The 20,511-nt window shown below is 49.5% G+C and overlaps 1 protein-coding gene across 1 annotated transcript in view; it reads right to left on the bottom strand.

The window, feature by feature from the left end:
• Positions 1–1,407: 1,407 nt before the first annotated feature.
• LOC116503345 (alpha-1-macroglobulin-like) overlaps positions 1,408–20,511 on the bottom strand; it is a 59,515-nt gene continuing 40,411 nt past the window's right edge. The window contains exons 17-19 of the mRNA XM_032209711.1: positions 16,463–16,526; positions 14,104–14,314; positions 1,408–1,741 (exon numbers count right to left, since the gene is read on the bottom strand). Of these exons, the coding sequence (XP_032065602.1) occupies positions 1,507–1,741; positions 14,104–14,314; positions 16,463–16,526 (510 nt within the window). The 3' untranslated portion in view covers positions 1,408–1,506. The remainder of the gene's footprint in view (positions 1,742–14,103; positions 14,315–16,462; positions 16,527–20,511) is intronic.

Genomic DNA, 20,511 nt, shown 5'->3' on the forward strand with positions numbered 1-20,511 from the left:
CTCTCAGCGGCTTTCGATACCATCGACCATGGTATCCTTCTGCGACGACTGCGGGGGGTGGGAGTGGGAGGCACCGTGCTACGGTGGTTCTCCTCCTACCTCTCGGACAGGTCGCAGTCGGTGTTAGTGGGGGGGCAGAGATCGTCCCCTAGGCCCCTAAATTATGGGGTGCCTCAGGGTTCGGTCTTATCCCCCCTGCTATTCAACATCTACATGAAACCGCTGGGAGAGATCATCCGCAGGCACGGGATTAGATACCATCAATATGCGGACGATACTCAATTGTATCTGTCCGCCCCGTGCCAACTCAATGAAGCGGCAGATGTGATGAGCCGGGGTCTTGAGGCCGTTATGGACTGGATGAGGGTTAACAAGCTTGTGCTCAACCCAGAAAAGACCGAGTGGCTGTTGTGTTTTCCTCCCAAAGATTTGACTAATATTCCAACACTCAGGCTGGGGGGTCAAATTTTGCACCCCTCAGAGAGGGTTCGCAACTTGGGAGTCCTCCTGGATCCACAGCTGTCATTTGACCACCACCTAACGGCTGTGACCAGGGGGGCATTCGCCCAGGTTCGCCTGGTGCGCCAGTTGCGACCCTACCTGAATCGGGAGGCTCTCACAACAGTCACTCGGGCCCTTGTGATCTCTAGGCTGGAATACTGCAATGTGCTCTACATGGGGCTGCCCTTGAAGAGCATCCGGCGGCTTCAGCTAGTTCAGAACGCAGCCGCGCGAGTGATTGCGGGTGCACCTCGATTCACCCGCATAACACCCATCCTCCGCGAGCTGCGCTGGCTGCCTGTCGATCTCCGGATGCGCTTCAAGGTGCTATTAATCACCCATAAAGCCCTACATGGCAGTGGATCTGGATACTTGAGAGACCGCCTTCTGCCAATTACCTCCCTGCGACCAATAAGATCCCATAGACTAGGCCTCCTCCGTATTCCATCGGCCAGCCAGTGTCGGCTGGCAACCACAAGGAGGAGGGCCTTCTCAGCAGTAGCCCCGGCCCTTTGGAACGAGCTCCCCGTGGAGATTCGTACCCTCTCCACCGTCCAAGCCTTCCGCATAGCCTTGAAGAACTGGCTCGCCCGTCAGGCCTGGGGATAAGGATAGTTACCCCTCCCGAATGATGAATGTATGTTGCCTACCATTTTATTACATGTCTTCTATCTTGATGTTTGTGTTCCCCCCTTCCCAGTTTTATGTGAGCCGCCCTGAGTCCCCTCAGGGAAAAGGGCGGCCTACAAATTCTAATAAAACTAAAACTAAACTAAACTTGTATTTACTAACTGTTATGTTCAGCAGTAACTCCATACTGCCTATCTTGTATTTGGTTCTCATTGTATGTATTCCTATTTTCCCCAGTTTCACCACATCCTGTTCTTTCAATAAAGCATTCAGATCTATGCACATGGTCTGTTTTATTGGAGGATAAGTGGGTTTAGCTGCATGTCGAGCTGTAGACAGACTAACGTGTAGTGAGGACAGAACAGGGGGGTTAGCCTAGAAGACCTCCAAGGTCTCTTCCAACTCTGTTATTCTGAATTGCTGAGAGGCCTTCAGGAAAGTGGGCTTGGCCAAGTCGAAGCCTTTGTCTTCTGACAAGCAGAAAGCTCCGGCTTTCCATTTGGTGATGGTGTCTGGGATGGTCACAGGAAGAGCAATTTCATAGGTTGCTTCAACTAGATGCCTCTTTCTTCTAGAACTGTGGCCTTGTGAATGTCTTTTTTCTTGAGATCTATGGAGGGACACAAGAGAATAGAAAGTGAGGGAAGCAATCCACTACAGGTAGTCCTTGACTTAGAACCGTTTGTTTACTGACCATTTTCCACATTACAACAGCACTAAAAAAGTGCTGTTTTTGCACTTACGACCATTGTCACTTCTTTTATTTTATTTTTTTAATAAATGTTTTTTAATTTTAATTTAAAACAGGTACAGCATCTTTCTTTACATCTGTAGAAAATGTGTCAATCAATTACAGATAAGTTTCGTCACTTCTCATGGTCACGTGATCAAAATTTGGACACTTCACAATTGGCTCATATTTATGATGAGGTGGGGTCATGCCATCCCCTTTGGTGACCTTAGTGAATGGGGAAGCCAGATTCACTTAACAATCTTGTCACTAACTAACAAGTTGTAAAATAAGGCAAAATTCATCTAATTGTCTCACTTAGCAACAGTAATGTTGGGCTCAGTTGTGGTCGTAAGTCAATGACTACCTGCAATGAATTCCATCAAGGAGATACAGGATAATCACTAACACTGACTACAGGTAGTCGCTTAACATTTGCTTGAAGTTGGTGTTACATTACTGATGTACGTCAGAAATCTACATAGGTTTTCATGCTCACCACGGATTGCCTAGAATCTACATAAGGTTTCATGCTTGCCCCTGATTGGCTGTCCTGACCATGGGAGATTTAAATTGCTGTCATTGGCTGGCTGGTTTGCCTGAAGCTCCTTAAAAGGCAAGCTCTGGCAGCCCAGCCAGCAGAGCGCAGGCACATTTTGCTGCAAATAAAAAGTGCTGAAATCACTAGCGACTCTTGCCTGCTGCATTCGGCCGATCTAACACTGGCGATGAAGGATAAAAGGGACCTGAGAACCTCCTCGTGAACCATGCAGCTATCTTGCAACAAGAACCCCCGACCACCTGCACGAATGGCAAGTATTGTCTGCTCCAGCGATCTTCCACCCGCAGACGGAAGACTGGCACACATACATGGGCCATTTCAGAATGTTCCTGGAGGCCAACAATTACCAGGACAGGCCGGACAAGAGGAAGCAAGGGTTATTCCTGACCTAATGTGGCACCAAGATCTACAAAATGGCACAGACGCTGATCAATCACCCCAGCAGATGTGTAGACCATTGCCTGGGCCACCCTGCAACATGCCCTAGAAGACCACTACGCACCCTTCACCACCCCCATGATCAGCCGAAATGAGTTTTACCACTGGCACCAATGAGAGGGAGAAACCGTCAATGATTTTGTGGCCAGCCTCTGGGAGATCACTACTAGGTACGAGTTCATAAATCCTGAAGAAATGATGAAGGACCAGATCATCCTGGGGATGAGAGACCTCTCTTTACAAAAGAAATTGTTGATAAGGAGTTTCATTCAAGGACGTTGTCGAGGAGGCCAGGGCTGCAGAATCATCAGACCACTTGGCAGCAAATGGGAGGAAGACCAGCAGGGTGCACCACACATACTGGAGCCTGACTGGTCAACCGAAGTCCCTGAGTACAATGATGACTGGGACGACGCAGACGACACCATCCACTGCGTGTACCCAGAAAAGCGGCAGAGCCCCAGGGATGCAGGAGAAGGCAGCCACGTTGCCCGGGTTTCCACACAAGGGTGGCTTGCCATTTTCGGGACACGACATGCCACCGATGCCAGAAAAAGGGTCACATTGCCGAAGCCTGCAAAGTACCCCAACCCATTCCTTTTCAGCCAAAGCCTATAGCCCCATCAGGAAGACCAGGGAACCCAAGAGCCATCCAACAATGGAGCAGATGAAGAGAGGACTGTGGGACTCATAGATGCATATGAGCAGGAGAAATACCACACAGTTGTGACTATTGAAGGGGGACCATGCAAAATAGAGCTGGATACAGTGTCGTATTTCATAATAGTATCCTGGCAAACAATCAAGAAGTTGAATCCAGCCGCAAGCAGGAAATTCCTGAAGCTGTGAAATGTCCGCCTGAATGACTATCAAGGGAACCGGATAGAGGTACTAGGCAGAATGGTGGTCAAAGTAACGTTCCATGAGTTCCAGGACCGGCTGCCACTCATGGTCGTTGGCTGCCACCACCCATCACTGCTGGGAGTAGAATAGATTAAACCCCTGGGCCTGGACATCAGTGGACTACACCACTTAACCACCCACGAACTAGACCAGCTGTTGGCGGAGTTCACGTACATCTACAATAGGGGCTTAGATAAATATACGGGGAAACCCAGTTCATTTAACCTAGACCTCCATGCGACCCCCATCAGGCTCAAACCCCGAAGGGTACCATTTGCTTTGCGGCCCAAGGTTGAGAAACAATTAGACAAACTCATTGCCTAGGGAATCCTCGTGCCAACCGACCAGGCAGTGTGGGAGACCCCATAGTCACCTCTGTGTAGACAGATGGGTCCGTTCGCCTCTGCGTGGATTACAAGTATACACTGAACAAGGCCCTCCAGCAGAGTGTGTACCCAGTGCCAGTGGTGCAACATCTGTTGCATTCCATAGGAAGCGGGAAGATATTCACCAAGCTGGACCTTGCCCAGGCCAATCAGCAGCTGCCGGTAGACAAAGCCACCTGTGAAGTTTCCAAGAGTTGGCCTAATTAATTTACGAGCCCTGAGACAAGGTTCAAAAAAACCCCATTCTTTTATTAGGACTAACATCTTGGCACGGACTTCTGTGTAGCCAAAACTAAATCCCACTTAATGGTGTCTGAACTTTACCCCTGTCTCCCCTCCCCTCTGGCTGAGGTCATCAATCACATTCTCCAACAGGATGTTATGGCAGGGTTCTGGACATGCGCATTCACATCCCAGTACAGAAATATGAGACTTCTACTCTGGCCAAAAGTATGCATGGCATTTCCCCCCCCCTTCCCAAGTTGATAGTAATCATGGAAACGCTTTACACCACCGCTGAAGCACAAACCATAGTGACTCACAGGGGGGCATTTAAATGTACCAAGTTGCTTGGGGTCAGCGTAGCCCCAGGACTTTTCCAGTGCCTAATGGAGCAGCTACTGCACGGGATCCCAGGGGTGATGCCATACTTTGATGACGTTTTTATATCAGGGGAGTCAATAGGCCAGTTGATGGAACGCGTGCATGAGACCTTGGGAAAGTTCCAGGAAAAAGGACTCAAAGTGAAGCCTAATAAATGCAAAATCGGCATAAGGCAGGTAGAGTTCCTGGGCTACCTAATAGATGGGTTGGGCATCCACCTGACTGAAAGGAAGATGAAAGCCATTAAGAATGCCCCCACCCCGAAGAACTGCAAGCCTTCTTGGGACTGTTAAATTACTACAGCATTTTTTTACAACAGAAGGCCACCATTGCTAAACCGCTCCACAACCTCCTGGGGAAGATGATGCTGTGGACCTGGGGACGGAGGGAAGACTAAGCATTCGCAGCAGTTAAAGACCACCTCTTGTCCGACAGCATCCTGATTCAATACAACCACACATTGCCGGTGCACATCACCTGTGACGCTTCTCCCTTTGGAGTTGGGGCCGTCCTCAGCCACTGCCTACCAGAGTTTAGAGAGTTTAGAGTAATTTATTTATAGGCTGCCCTTTTCCCTGTGGGGACTCAGGGCGGCTTACAACTCGAAAAGGGAAACAAACAATTGACACATAAGACAATACATCATTAAAAGCACGACATTCATACTATTCAGGTGGGTTACAGTCTTTAATCCCAGGCCTGACGGGATAGCCAGTTTTTAAGGGCTGTGCGGAAGGTCTGGAGGGTGGTGAGGGTATGAATCTCCACGGGGAGATCGTTCCATAGGGTCGGAGCTGCCACCGAGAAGGCTCTCCTCCGCATAGTTGCCAGTCGACATTGACCGGCAGATGGGACTCGGAGGAGGCCTAATCTATGGGATCTAATTGGTCGGGTGGAGGTAATTGGCAGTAGGGGGTCTCTCAAGTACCCAGATCCACTGCCATGAAGGGCTTTGAAGGTGGTAAGTAGCACCTTGAAGCGTACCCGGAGATCGACCGGAAGCCAGTGCAGCTCGCGGAGGATAGGTGTTATGTGGGTGAAGCAAGGTGCACCCACAATCGCTCGCGCGGCCGCATTCTGGACTAGCTGAAGTCGCCGGATACTCTTCAAGGGCAGCCCCATGTAGAGCACATTGCAGTACTCCAGCCTAGAGGTCACAAGGGCACGAGTATTTGGTATTTGGTATTTATTATACATTTATAGGCCGCCCTTTTCCCTGAGGGGACTCAGGGCGGCTTACAATAAAAGGGGAAAGGGAGTGAAGGACAAATACAAAAAGAAATGTGAACGAAAATAAATTAAACAGTAAAACACAACATTCACTCGACATTCGGGAGGGGCGAAAGTAAAAACTTATCCCCAGGCCTGACGGGCTAGCCAGATCTTGAGGGCTGTGCAGAAGGCCTGGACGGTGGTGAGGGTGCGGATCTCCACGGGGAGATTATTCCATAGCGTCGGAGCCGCAAAAGAGAAGGCTCTCCTCCGAGTAGTCGCCAGTCGGCACTGACTGGCGGATGGAATACAGAGGAGGCCAGCTCTATGCGATCTGATGGGACGCAGGGAGGTAATTGGCAGAAGGCGGTCTCTCAAGTAGCCAGATCCACTACCATGGAGCGCTTTATGGGTGGTGAGTAGGACCTTGAAGTGCACCCGGAGATCGACAGATAGCCAGCGCAGCTCACGGAGGATCGGTGTTATGTGGGCGAACCATGGTGCGCTCACGATCACTCGGGCGGCCGCATTCTGGACTAGCTGAAGTCTCCGGGTGCTCTTCAAGGGCAGCCCCATGTAGAGCACATTGCAGTATTCCAGCCTAGAGATCACAAGGGCTCGAGTGACTGTTGTGAGGGCCTCCCGATTCAGGTAGGGCCACAACTGGCGCACCAGGCGAACCTGGGCAAATGCCCCCCTGGTCACAGCTGAAAGATGATGGTCGAAACTCAGCTGTGGGTCCAGGAGGACTCCCAAGTTGCGGGCCCTGTCTGAGGGGTATAAATTTTGTCCCCCCAGCCTGAGTGATGGTACATTGATCAAATTTTTGGGAGGAAAACACAACAGCCACTCGGTCTTGTCTGGGTTGAGTATCAGCTTGTTTGCTCTCATCCAGTCTTTAACGGCCTCAAGACCCCGGTTCATCACCTCCACCGCTTCATTGAGTTGGCACGGGGTGGACAGATACAACTGTGTATCGTCCGCATATTGGTGATATTTTATCCCGTGCCTCCGAATGATCTCACCCAGCAGTTTCATGTATATGTTAAATAGTAGGGGGGATAAGACCGAACCCTGCGGCACCCCATAAGTTAGGGGCCTCAGGGACGATCTCTGCCCCCCAACCAACACTGACTGCGACCTGTCCGAGAGGTAGGAGGAGAACCACTGCAAAACAGTGCCGCCCACCCCTATCTCCCACAGTCGTCACAGAAGGATACCATGGTCGATGGTATCGAAAGCCGCTGAGAGGTCAAGGAGAACTAGGATGGAAGCGCGGCCTCCCTAGCTCTCCAAAGATCATCGGTCAATGCGACCAAAGCGGTTTCTGTGCTGTAACCGGGCCTGAAGCCGGACTGGAAGGGGTCTAGATAGTTAGCTTCCTTCAAGGTACGCTGAAGCTGGACGGCCACCACCTTCTCAACAACCTTCCCCACAAAGGGGAGGTTGGAGACTGGACGGTAGTTATTAAGGACAGCTGGATCCAAGGACGGTTTCTTCAGGAGGGGTCTCACCACCGCTGTCTTAAGCACGGTGGGGAAGTGCCCCTCCCGAAGAGAGGCAGTAACAACCGCCTGGATCCAGCCTCGTGTCACCACACTGCTGTTGGCAACCAGCCAGGAGGGACACAGGTCCAGTATACAGGTGGAGGCACTCACAGCTCGCATAGCCTTGTCCACATCCCCAGAGGCAACTTCCTGAAACTCAACCCAGAGATGGTTTGCCAAGTCTTCCCCTTGTGTCTCGGCTGGATCTGCTGGAGTGGAGTCCAGGTCCGATCGAAACCGGGCAACTTTGTCCGCCAAGAACTGGACATAATCCTCAGCCTTACCCTGTAAGGGGTCCCCCGTCTCCCTCCTATTTAGGAGAGAGCGGGTTATCCTAAACAGGGCAGCTGGGCGGGACTCGGCGGACGCTACCAAGGAGGCGATATGTGTTCTTTTTGCTGTTCTTAAAGTCCGAATATACTCCTTGGTGCATGCTGTTAAAAGTGCCCGTTTCGACTCGGACCTATCGGACCTCCACGAGTGCTCTAGGCATCTCCTCCGGCGCTTTATCTCCCGGAGCTCCTCAGTAAACCAAGGAGGCCTCCGGGGGCCGCTGACCCGGAGGGGCTGTAGTGGCGCAATCCGGTCTAGAGACCCCGAAGCTGCCGAGTGCCAGGCAGTGACGAGGGTCTCCACCAAACTGTGGGCGAGGGTATCAGGAATAACCCCAAGCTCCGTCTGGAACCTAACATGGTCCATAAGTCGCTTGGGGCGGAACCACCTGGTCAGTTCCTCCTCCCTACGGTGGGGGTTTGGCCTCCGGAAGTCTAGCCTCAGTAGGCAGTGGTCTGACCACGACAGGGGTATGATCTCATTACCCCTCAGACCAAGATCATAACTCCACTGCTCCAAGAGGAATACGAAGGCCAAGTGTGTGACCCGCTGAGTGGGTTAGGCCTCGAATTACCTGAGTCAAGCCCATGGCTGTCATGGAAGCCATGAACTCCTGCGCTCCATCAGAGTGTTCACCGAGCGAAGGAGTGACTGTTGTGAGAGCCTCCCGGTTCAGGTAGGGGCGCAACTGGTGCACCAGGCGAACCTGGGCAAATGCCCCCCTGGTCACAGCTGACAGATGGTGTTCAAAAGTCAGCTGTGGGTCCAGGAGGGCTCCCAAGTTGTGGACCCTGTCTGAGGGGCGTAATATTTGACCCCCCAGCCTGAGAGATGGAATACTTGCCGAATTAGTGGGAGGGAAACATAACAGCCACTCGGTCTTATCTGGGTTGAGCACAAGCTTGTTAGCCCTCATCCAGTCCCTAACAGCTTCAAGGCCTGGTTCATCACCTCCACCACTTCATTGAGTTGGCACGGGGCGGACAGATACAACTGAGTATCGTCTGCATACTGGTGGTATTTTATCCCGTGCCGCCGAATGATCTCGCCCAGCGGTTTCATGTAGATGTTAAAAAGTAGGGGGGACAAGACCGAACCCTGCGGCACCCCATATGTTAGGGGCCTGGGGGTCGATCTCTGCCCTCCAACTAACACCGACTGCGACCTGTCCGAGAGGTAAGAGGAGAACCACTGCAAAACAGTGCCTCCCACCCCCACCTCCCGCAGTAATCGCAGAAGGATACCATGGTCGATGGTATCGAAAGCCGCTGAGAGGTCAAGGAGAACCAGGATGGAGGCGTGGCCTCCGTCCCTGGCTCTCCAGAGGTCATCAGTCAATGCGACCAAAGCGGTTTCTGTGCTGTAGCCAGGCCTGAAGACAGACTGGAATGGGTCCAGGTAACTAGCTTCCTCCAAGGACCGCTGGAGCTGAAATGCCACCACCTTCTCAACAACCTTCCCCACAAAGGGGAGGTTGGAGACTGGATGGTAGTTGTTAAGAATGGCTGGATCCAAGGATGGTTTCTTCAGGAGGGGTCTCACCACCGCCGCCTTAAGAGCGGGGGGAAAGACCCCCTCCCGAAGGGAGGCGGTAACAACCGCCTGGATCCAGCCCCATGTCACCTCCCTGCTGTTAGCAACCAGCCAGGAGGGGCACGGGTCCAGTACACATGTGGAGGCACTCACAGCTCTCATGGCCTTGTCCACGTCCTCAGGGGCAACTGCTTGAAACTCAACCCAGCGATGGCCTACCAGATTATCCCCCTGTGCCTACCAGGCAGAACGGAAGCTTATTATTCAAAGACTCTGTCACCGGCTGAGTGCAACTACAGTCAAATTGATAAAGAGGCCTTGGCCGTGGTGGCAGGAATCAAGCGGTTCCACGAGTATGTATACGGAAGACATTTCGAGCTGGTCACCGACCATAAGCCCCTATTAGGACTTCTCACTGGAAACCAACAGATCCCTCCATACATGCCCCCGAAAATGACCAGATGGGCCATTTTCCTCACTGCGTATGACTATGAGCTGATCCACTGACCCAGCAAAGACATCAGCCATGTTGACGCGCTCAACCGCTGCCCGCTGCCAGAACTAGTGGAAGACCCTGCACTCACTGCCCAAGTACTGATCAACATTGACCCAGCCAGCCCAGTAACCGCCAGAGACATCACCAAACACACCCAAAAAGACAAAACATTATGGAAAGTTCTGAACTGGGTGTTGAGGGGGTGGCCACAGGAGAGACTGAGGGAGGAGTTCCAGAGTTACCACAGCGAGCTAACCAAACTGTCAACCATAAAAGGCTGTGTGCTGTGGGGAGAAAGGGTTATCATTCCCCAAAAGCTTCAGAGGCGAGCCATGGATGTGTTACACGTGGGGCACCCTGGGATCATGAGAATGAAGGCATTAGCCCGGAGCTACATCTGGTGACCCCAGATGGACAAGAACATTACTGAATGGGTGGCCACATGCAAACCCTGCCAGGAGACACAACCAGCAGCTCCACGGCACCCACTCATGAATGGGAAGCGGCCAAGGGACCCTAGTCCTGCATACATATTGACTTTGCAGGGCCAGTAGAAAGACAAACATTCCTAATTGCCGTGGACTCATACTCCAAATGGCTAGAAGTAATCATCATGCAGACAACCACGGCAGAAGCCACCATTTGAGTCCTCTGATGATTCCTCTCCACCCATGGTCTACCTGACATCATGGTTTCCGATAACGGCTCACAACTGATGGCGAAGACCATGGAGGCATTCCTTGTGGAGCAAGAGATCCAGCACGTACTCATCTCTCCTTTCCACCTGGCAAGCAATGGGCAGGCCAAGCGGATGATGAGACTAACCAAGGAAACCCTCACCCAAGTGGGCCTAGGGAATTGGCAGGAAAAAGTTGACCAGTTCCTCGTCGCTTAACACATCACCCCCCATGCGACCACCAACAAGACCCCAGCGGAGTTGCTGATGGGAAGAAGGCTGAGGTCACGATTTGACCGATACCACCCAGACTATCTTCCTGAGTCCCCCCTGGACTCTGCACGGCCCATGCGGGCATTCAACATACAGGACCAGGTATTTGCACACAACTATGTGGGGTACCCAACCTGGCTGGCAGGCTGAGTCATGGCTGTCACTGGCTCCAAGTCATACTGCATTGAGCTGGAGGACGAGCAAATCTGGAGGAGGCATATCGACCAACTCAAACACTGCCTGAGGGACACTGAGCTTAGGAACCAGGGCGATTGGACTGCAACCAGAGGATCAGAGAAACCATCACAGAACCTGAGGTCTCCACCCCAAGGAGCACGCTTAACCACACGCTGGGAAGCAGACTAGTGGGAACCAGGCCTACTCGGTGTCCCAACAGGGGAACTACATGCCAAACTGAGCCGCGATCACTTATCTAGGATCGAGGGTATCCAGTGGGGAGCGACGGTCTTGTAAACTGAAGGAACCAGGCCAGAACTCGACTCGCGGGCCGAGGAGCTCCAGAAGGTTCCTTCCCAGGCAGCCAGAGAAACAGCAGACTCGACCGCTGTAGCCGAGATCCTGGGGACAAGTGAACTGCACAGGTCCAGTTGGAAGCCGGTGTGCCCCACCTACCTGGAGGACTACATCACATATGTAGGCAAGGGATTGGACACTGTTCACTCTAGGAGGGGAGGCTGTTACGTATGTACTTACATCAGAAATCTACATAGGCTTTCATGCTCGCCATGGATTGGCTAGAATCTACATAAGGTTTCATGCTTGCCACGGATTGGCTAGAATCGACAAGTTTTCATGCTTACCGCTGATTAGCTGTCCTGACTGCATGAGATTTAAACTGCTGTCATTAGCTGGCTGGTCTGCCTAGAGCTCCTTAAAGGGGGAGCTCCGGCAGCCCAGCCGGCAGAGCGCAGTCACATTTTGCTGGAAATAAAAAGTGCTAAAATCACTAGCGACTCTCGCCTGCGGCATTCACGCCGATCTAACAGTTATGATGGTGTCCCCTATCCCAAAGCGACATCTTTTCAAAGGCATGATGGCTGCACACATGCGCACTCACACACACACAGAGACAAAACACACTTTGAACACTTGGCAACCGGCAATTTGCAGCCTCCTGTGGTCACATGACTGAGATTTGCAATGGTTTTTTTTGCTGATTTCTGGCATTCAGTTCTGGTCTCCAGCAAGCAACCCCCATTGGGGGAAAAAGGATTTGCTTAACAACTCTGGTATTTGTTTAGCGACCATATTAAAAAAATCAGGGCCAGGTCATTGTGCCTCAATTTACAACTGCAGTGATTTATGACCATAATTCCTGGCTCAATTAGGATTATAAATTTAGCACTAACCATACATTTTTTGGATGAAAGAACAGCATAAAAGATTGCTCTGTCCTGGAGCAGCTGTGCGAAACACCTCAATGAATCAGATGTCTACATAATAATATAGGTGGTCCACAATTTACAACAGTTCGCTTAGTGACTGTTGAAAGTTACAACGGCACCGAAAAATGTAACTTATGACCATTTTTCAAAGTTACAACTTTTGCAGCCTCTTCATTGTCATGTGATGAAAATTCAGGCGCCTGGCAACTGCTTCATATTTATGACCGCTGCTATGTCCCAAGGACTTGTGATCCCCTTTTGCGACCTTCTGTCAAGCAAAGTCAATGGGGAAGCCAGATTCACTTAACAACTGTGTTACTAACTTATCAAGTGCAGCGATTTGCATAATAACTATGGCAAAGAAGGTCATAAAATGGGGCAAAATTCACTTAAGAAATGTCTCGCTTAACCATAGAAATGTTGGTCTTAATTGTGGTCATAAGTCAAGGACTAGCTGTATAGAGTTAGAATGCTGTGACATGAACTGTTTGCAGAGTTTTAATATTTAATACATGTAGTCCTCAACTTAGAACAGTTCACTTAGTGACCATTTGAAGTTAGAATGACACTGAAAAAAAGCAATTTATGACCATTTTTTCACTTATGACCGTTGATCCCCATGGTCACATGATTTGCATTTGGATTCACACTTATAACTCTTGCAGTGAACTCCTTCTGCAACCTTCTGACAAGCAAAGTCAATGGGGAAGCCAGATTTATTTAACAACCGTGTTGCTAATTGAATAACTGCAGCAACCAGTGGGTAAAATGTAACTCTCAACTTATGACCACAATTGACCCCAACAGATATGTTGTTACATGAGAAATTTGTTAAGTGTAGCAAATTTCTCACTTAACAACATATCTTTTGGGCTCAATTGTGGTCGTAAGTTGAGGATTACATTTTTTAAAAAAAGAATCAGTATTCCAATCAAGATGTCAGCTGCTCATCTTCTCTGTCTTTGAAGCTTGCTAGCAACTGCCATAACCAGGGGGAAGGGGGCATCTGGGAAGGGAAGCATGCTGAAGGTGTGAAAGAATGCTATGGGAAATTGGGGAGTGTGGACACTAACACTGAGCTTCAAGGACACCAGACCTGGGAAAGGAATTTGCACCGGTGCCTGAGCTATCAAGTTCCCAAAACATTGGAACAGAGCCTGATTGGGAATTGCTTTCAATATACAATTTGTCAATGTATAAGAGTTCATGAATTGGAATAGACATGGTGACAGGTGGGACTGTTTGGTGACTGAGACAGTTTGGAGCCTGGGTGTGGCTTAACTGTTCTATATATAAGAGCTTGAGTGCACTGGCACTAGCTTGCTTCCATCCTGGCCTGTGTTGCTTTTACTTGCTGCTACTTCTTCTCTCTACCATGTTGGAAAAAGCTGCATGGGTATTGTATACGTGCATCATGTGTTGTATTATTGTATATAAAGAAGTTTCTTATATATAATTGAATCCTGCTGAATTATTTGTTTGTGTGCTGGCAGCAACAAACTCTGACACGATTTTCATACGATTTTTCTTTAGAGCTTGCCTCATCCATGCTGCATTCAGCATCTCTAGTAAAAAATACCTTTTCTCTAAAACCTATGGAGTCAAGAGTCTTTCTTTCCCTAGGGAGTAGTTGTGGCCAGACTGACACAGAATGAATTGCAGGCAGACTCCTCCCAATTTTAAGCAACTGACTTCTCCTGGTGCCTTCCAGGAATATTGGATTACGACTGCCTTCATGCTCAGCCAAGCCAGCTCAAACTTGCCATTAGGGAGGATGGGATCAGGGGTGGTTATAGCCCTCCATGGCTGGAAGCCCCTCTAAGCTGGAGAAATTAGTCTCCAGGGGAATCTCTTAGACTGTGCCATCCACTTACCTTACAGTAACGAGTTCCCATATCCACGGTTCAGGAAGGAAGCGCCGAGGTGTCCTTTTAGGAGCAGACTCATCCTCATCACTAGTGATAACAATAAGAGGAGGAACTCCAGGGATTCGCAAGGGGTCAATTCTCGGGGGAGAGACACTCTGAACAAAAACAGGCTTTCCAGGTTTTGTGAAAGCATTAAAGTCCCACTCCATTGGCAAATCTGTAACAGAGAGAAAGCCATTTGATTATTTGTACTCAAAGGATAATAGCCCCTCCCCTCCCAGATCCAGTTTTGGTCTTTGTCTGCATAAATTAATGGCGGATGACTGGAGGCGTCCGGACAGTTGGGCAACGGGGGAGCAATGTCCTAATTTCACCACTGAAAGCCTCAACCTTTCCACTTTCTTTGATTCATGGAACTCTATTCCAGAGCTCAAACATCACCTGTTATATTCCCCCATAAACTTCGCCCTCTTTGTGATGGTTACTACCAAATCTCAATTAAAGCAGTGTTGTTGGATTTGGGTCCTCAACAAGTCAGGAATAGCAGCAGCACTTAGACTTGTATACTGCTTCACAGTGCTTTACAGCCCTCTCTTAGTGGTTTACAGAGTCAACCTCTTACCCCCAACACTCTGGGTCCTCATTTTACCCACCTCGGAAGGATGGAAGGCTGAATCAACCTTGAGCCTGATGAGATTTGAACTGCTGGCAGTCGGCAGAATTAGCCTACAATACTGCATTCTAACCACTGTGCCACCACGGCTCTTCTCAATTGCTTAAGAGACTTTAAGAAAAGGATTTTGGGCATCAAGAGAAAGTAAGTGGCATTGCCCATGTGGTGACATAATTTTTAACAAGGACACGGGGCAGATCATGTGGATTCTAGGGTACGGAAAAATGAAACAACAGAGCTGGAAGGGACCTTGGAGGTCTTCTACCCACTGCTCAAGCAGAAGACTCTACACCATTTCAGACATGTGGTTGGCCAATCTCTTCTTCAAAATCTTCAGTGCTGGAGAAACCAGAACTTCTGAACACAAGCAGTTCCACTGGTTAATTGTTCTACCTGTCGGGAAAGACCTCCTTATTTCTAGGTTGGTCCTCTCCTTTTAGGATTTAGGATTTTAGGATTTTATTAGTATTTATAGGCTGCCCTTTTCCCTGAGGGGACTCAGGGCGGCTTACATAAAATAAGGCGGGGAGGGTACAGACAATAGACACAAACAATACATAGAAGTAAAATAGTAAGCAACATTCATTCATCATTCGGGTGGGGACAAATTATCTTTATCCCCAGGCCTGACGGGCTAGCCAGGTCTTAAGGGCTGTGCGGAAGGTCTGGACGGTGGTGAGGGTACGAATCTCCACGGGGAGATCGTTCCAAAGGGTCGGAGCTGCTACTGAAAAGGCTCTCCTCCTTGATTAGTTCTCAACCACTGATTCTTGTCTTGCCTTCAGATGCTTAGGAGAATAGTCCCAAAGGTGCCTTTTCAATAGGCAACTGGACTTTCTGGTTTTTAACAGATTAACAGAGTTGGAAGGGATCTTGTAGGTCATTTAGTCCAACCCCATGCCCAAGCAGGAGACCTTATACAATTTCTGACTGATGGCTCTTCTTGAAAGTTTCCAGTGATGAAGCTCCCATAACTTCTGAAGGCAAGCTATTCCATTGGTTGATTGCTCTCAGGGTCAGAAAATTTTAAAAAATCAGCTCTGAAGAAGTTTCTTAAATGACAAGTGAAACGTCTTCCAAGAAAAACCCAGAAAGTCCAGTTGCACCTTTGGATCAACCATGACGTGGATGACTGAAAATCTACATAGACTTTGGAGAATAGGTTGACACACACACTCCCTTCTCTCTTGCAGACCCTCAAATATTGGAAGACTACGATCTGAGGACAGGACAAGAAGCAATAGGTGGAAACTAAACAAGGAGAGAAGCAATGGGTGGAAACTAAACAAGAAGAGAAGCAACCTAGAACTAAGGAGACATCACCTGACAATTGGAATAATTAATCAGTGGAACAACTTGCTTCCAGAAGTTGTGAATGCTCCAACAATTGGAAGTTTTAAAGAAGAGTTTGGATAACCATTTGTCTGAATGGTAGAGGGTTTTCTGCCTAAGCAAGGGTTGGACTAGAAGATTTCCAACTCTTATTCTATTTCAATTTCTATCGTATCTTTTCATTAGACTAGATATACCCAATTCCTGCAACAGAGGAGCACAGCTCCTTGGAACAGAGGAATTTGGGATCAAATCTCAGTTATCGAGGTCTCCATCCATGCAAGAGTTCCAGTACTCAATCCTGGAACTAGCTTGATTGTAAAAGATTCCTTAACACTTTCTCCCCATTCCAGATCTTACCACGGTCGGAGCAGTATCCCGGGATGCGTAGCCTGGTGTTGGTAAAAATGTTCAAGCCGAATTCCTACCAGATGAAGCAAACAAGCCATTGAGGAACAGTCCTTTCTGCTCATGAAAACTACTTATCAATGTTTATTTTTCAGTATGTTCTAATATACCCAACCACAAGGAATATATTATTGTCCCAGTAATTTTTTTTCATAGCGATGCATCTTCAGCATGTGCTACTTAAAGGGACAGACAAGGAACAGATGGAAATTGGCATTGTCAACCGCCACCTATAGCCAGAAAGCCAATCCTTTGATGGGTCTGTGGCAGAGAAGCAGTGGGAGAGGCATTTCATAGCTGTTAAACTTTATCACGTCCCATGATGACTCGGGATGTTTTTTACCTTTGCAGAGCTGAGGTAGGCGTAGCCTGTGTGTGATGCATCTGGCCTGTAGGCCATCAGTTTGACAGGCCTGTCTTAGCAGATGGCAGCTCTTGGCTGATAGCAATAGAACGTAGAATTATATACCATCTCACTGCTTTTCAGCCCTCTCTGAGAGTCAGAGAGTTTACAGAGTCAGCACATTGCCCCCAACAATCTGGGTCCTCATTTTATCCACCTCAGAAGGATGGGCTGGTCGGGTTCGAACTCCTGGAGTGAGCAGTGAGTTAGCCTGCAATACTGCATTCTAACCACTGCACCACCATGGCTCTGGTGCTATATCAGCTTGGAAATTAAATTAATACAGGTAGGTCTCTACTTACAACAGTTTGTTTAGTGACCATTCAAAATTGAAAGAAGTTACTTACGATTGTTTTTCATACGCCCATTACAGCATTCCCTTGGTCATATGATCAAAATTCAGATGTCGGGCAACTGACTCATATTTATGACAGTTGCAGTGACTTGGGGTCAAGTCAATGGGGCAGCCAGATTTACTTAACAACCATGTTATTAATAGCAATATCACTTAGACTTTTATGCCGCTTCATAGTGCTTTACAGCCCTCTCTAAGAGGTTTATATACTGGCCCCAACAATCTGGGTCCTTGTTTTACTGACCTTGGAAGCATAGAAGGCTTGACCTTGAGCTGCTCAAAATCGAACTCATGGAGTAAAAAGTGAGTTAGCCCACAGCACTGCATTCTAACCACTGTGCCACCATGATTCTTAACTGCTGTTGCAGTAATTCACTTAACAATTGTGGCAAGAAAACTCATAAAATGGGGCAAAACTAACATGTCTCCCTTCGCAATAGAATTCTGGGCCTCAATTATAAATTGAGGACCAGTGTAGGGTCAGATTAAATCCCAGGGCAAATGGTTAGGAAGGGCAAACCATTTAGAAAATAAGGAAAGTACATCATGAATGAAGGCAAATACACGTGTCCCAGGATAATGTTGCAGGATCCAATCTCGGTCAGTCACCGGGACAAGAGATTTTGTCTTCCGAGCTTTCGGACTCATGCTGGCACACATCTTCAGGGAACATCTCTCTACCAGAACATGTGCTGGTCTCCTGAGGATGGGCTCCAGCACAAGACTCAGAAGACAAAACCTCTGGTCCCAGTGACTGACCCAGATTAGATCCTGCAAAGAAACTATATCTCTATGGATCTGGCCAGGAAGATACCAGAAGTCTACTTCAACTCAACAGAGAACCTACTATGCACTTCTTGCTTAATGAGAGCATCTCCCATGTGGAGAATCATAGCTGTCAGGTAAAGAAGATTTAATAGCTACCAGCTGATATAAGGTTCTAATCTGTAATCTGTAAACTGATGCAATGAGGATGATCAGCATTACAGGTATCGCCACTTTAAGACTCTGGTTTAACTGTTTTAACTGTTTATTTCATTTGTATGCCGCCCTTTTCCCCCGAGGGGGACTCAGGGCGGCTCACAGCTCAAAACAAGGGAAGGGGGGATACAAACAATTTGACAAACAACACAAAACAATACATAATTTAAAAGCGCAACAATCATACCATTCGAGATAGGGGCACGGTTCTTTAGCCCCAGGCCTGTCGGAACAGCCAGGTTTTAAGGGCTTTGCGGAAGGCCTGGAGGGTGGTGAGGATGCGAATCTCCATGGGGAGTTCGTTCCAGAGGGTCGGAACAGCCACAGAGAAGGCTCTCCTCCGGGTAGTTGCCAGTCGACACTGGCCAGCGGATGGAATTCGGAGGAGGCCTAGTCTGTGGGATCTAATCAGTCTGGTGGAGGTAATTGGCAGCAGGCGGTCTCTCAAGTACCCAGGTCCAATACCATGAAGGGCTTTATAAGTGACGACTAGCGCCTTGAAGCGTATCCGGAGACCAATAGGCAGCCAGTGCAACTCGCGGAGGATAGGTGTTACGTGGGTGAACCGAGGTGCACCCACGATCGCTCGCGCGGCTGCATTCTGGACAAGCTGAAGTCGCCGAATGCTCTTCAAGGGCTGCCCCATGTAGAGCACGTTGCAGTAGTCCAGTCTAGAGGTCACAAGGGCGCGAGTGACTGTAGTGAGGGCCTCCCGGTTCAGGTAGGGACGCAACTGGTGCACCAGGCGAACCTGGGCAAATGCCCCCCTGGTCACAGCTGGCAAGTGGTGTTCAAAAGTCAGCTGTGGGTCCAGGAGGACTCCCAAATTGCGGACCCTGTCTGAGGGGCGTACTGTTTGACCCCCCAGCCTGAGAGATGGAATACTTGGCCAATTAGTAGGAGGGAAACACACCAGCCACTCGGTCTTATCTGGATTGAGTACAAGCTTATTAGCCCCCATCCAGTCCCTAACAGCCTCGAGGCCCTGGCACATCACGTCCACCGCTTCATTGAATTGGCACGGGGCGGACAGATACAACTGCGTATCGTCGGCATACTGGTGGCATTTTATCCCGTGCCGTCGAATGATCTCACCCAGCGGTTTCATGTAGATATTAAACAGGAGGGGGGACAGGACCGAACCCTGCGGTACCCATACATAAGGGGCCTAGGGGTCGATCTCTGCCCTCCAACCAGCACCGACTGCAACCTGTCCGAGAGGTAAGAAGAGAACCACCGTAGGACAGTGCCTCCCACCCCCACCTCCCGCAGTCGTCGCAGAAGGATACCATGGTCGATGGTATCGAAAGCCGCTGAGAGGTCAAGAAGCACTAGGACAGAGGCATAGCCTCCATCCCTGGCTCTCCAGAGATCATCGATCAATGCGACCAAAGCGGTTTCCGTGCTGTAGCCAGGCCTAAATCCCGACTGGAAGGGATCTAGATAATCGGTTTCCTCCAAGGACCGCCGGAGCTGAAAGGCTACCCAACCTTCCCCACGAAGGGGAGGTTGGAGACTGGACGATAGTTGTTTAAGACGGCTGGATCCAAAGATGGTTTCTTCAGAAGGGGTCTCACCACTGCCGCCTTTGGAGCGGGGGGAAAGAACCCCTCCCGAAGGGAGGCGGTAACAACCGCCTGGATCCAGCCCCATGTCACCTCCCTGCTGTTAGCAACCAGCCAGGAGGGGCACGGGTCCAGTACACATGTGGAGGTACTTACAGCTGCCTTGTCCACATCCTCAGGGGTAACAGCTTGAAAATCAATCCAGTGATGTCCTGCCAGATTCTCTCCTGGTGCCTCAGCTGGTTCTGCGCAATTGGAGTCCAGGTCTGCCCGAAGCCGAGCAACTTTATCCGCAAGGAATTGGACTTAATCCTCAGCTCTGCCTTGCAAAGGATCGCTCGTATCCCTCCTATTTAGGAGGGAACGGGTTATCCTGAACAAGGCGGCTGGGCGCGACTCAGCGGAAGCAATCAGAGAGGCAATGTGTGTTCTTTTAGTCGTCCTAATTGCCCGGAGGTAAGCTCTGATGCTAGATGTTAAAAGTGCTCGGTCTGACTCGGACTTACTGGATCTCCATCGTTGCTCTAGGCGTCTCTTTCGGCGCTTCATCTCCCGGAGTTCCTCAGTAAACCAAGGGGCCCTCCTGGATCCACTGCCTCGGATCGGCCGTAAAGGCGCAATCCGGTTAAGAGCCTCTGTCGCCGCTGAGTTCCAGGCAGCAACCAGAGTCTCTGCTGGACTGCGGACGAGGGTATCA

The sequence above is a fragment of the Thamnophis elegans genome, chromosome 2, assembly GCF_009769535.1.
Source record: "Thamnophis elegans isolate rThaEle1 chromosome 2, rThaEle1.pri, whole genome shotgun sequence".
Taxonomy (NCBI): Eukaryota; Metazoa; Chordata; class Lepidosauria; order Squamata; family Colubridae; genus Thamnophis; species Thamnophis elegans.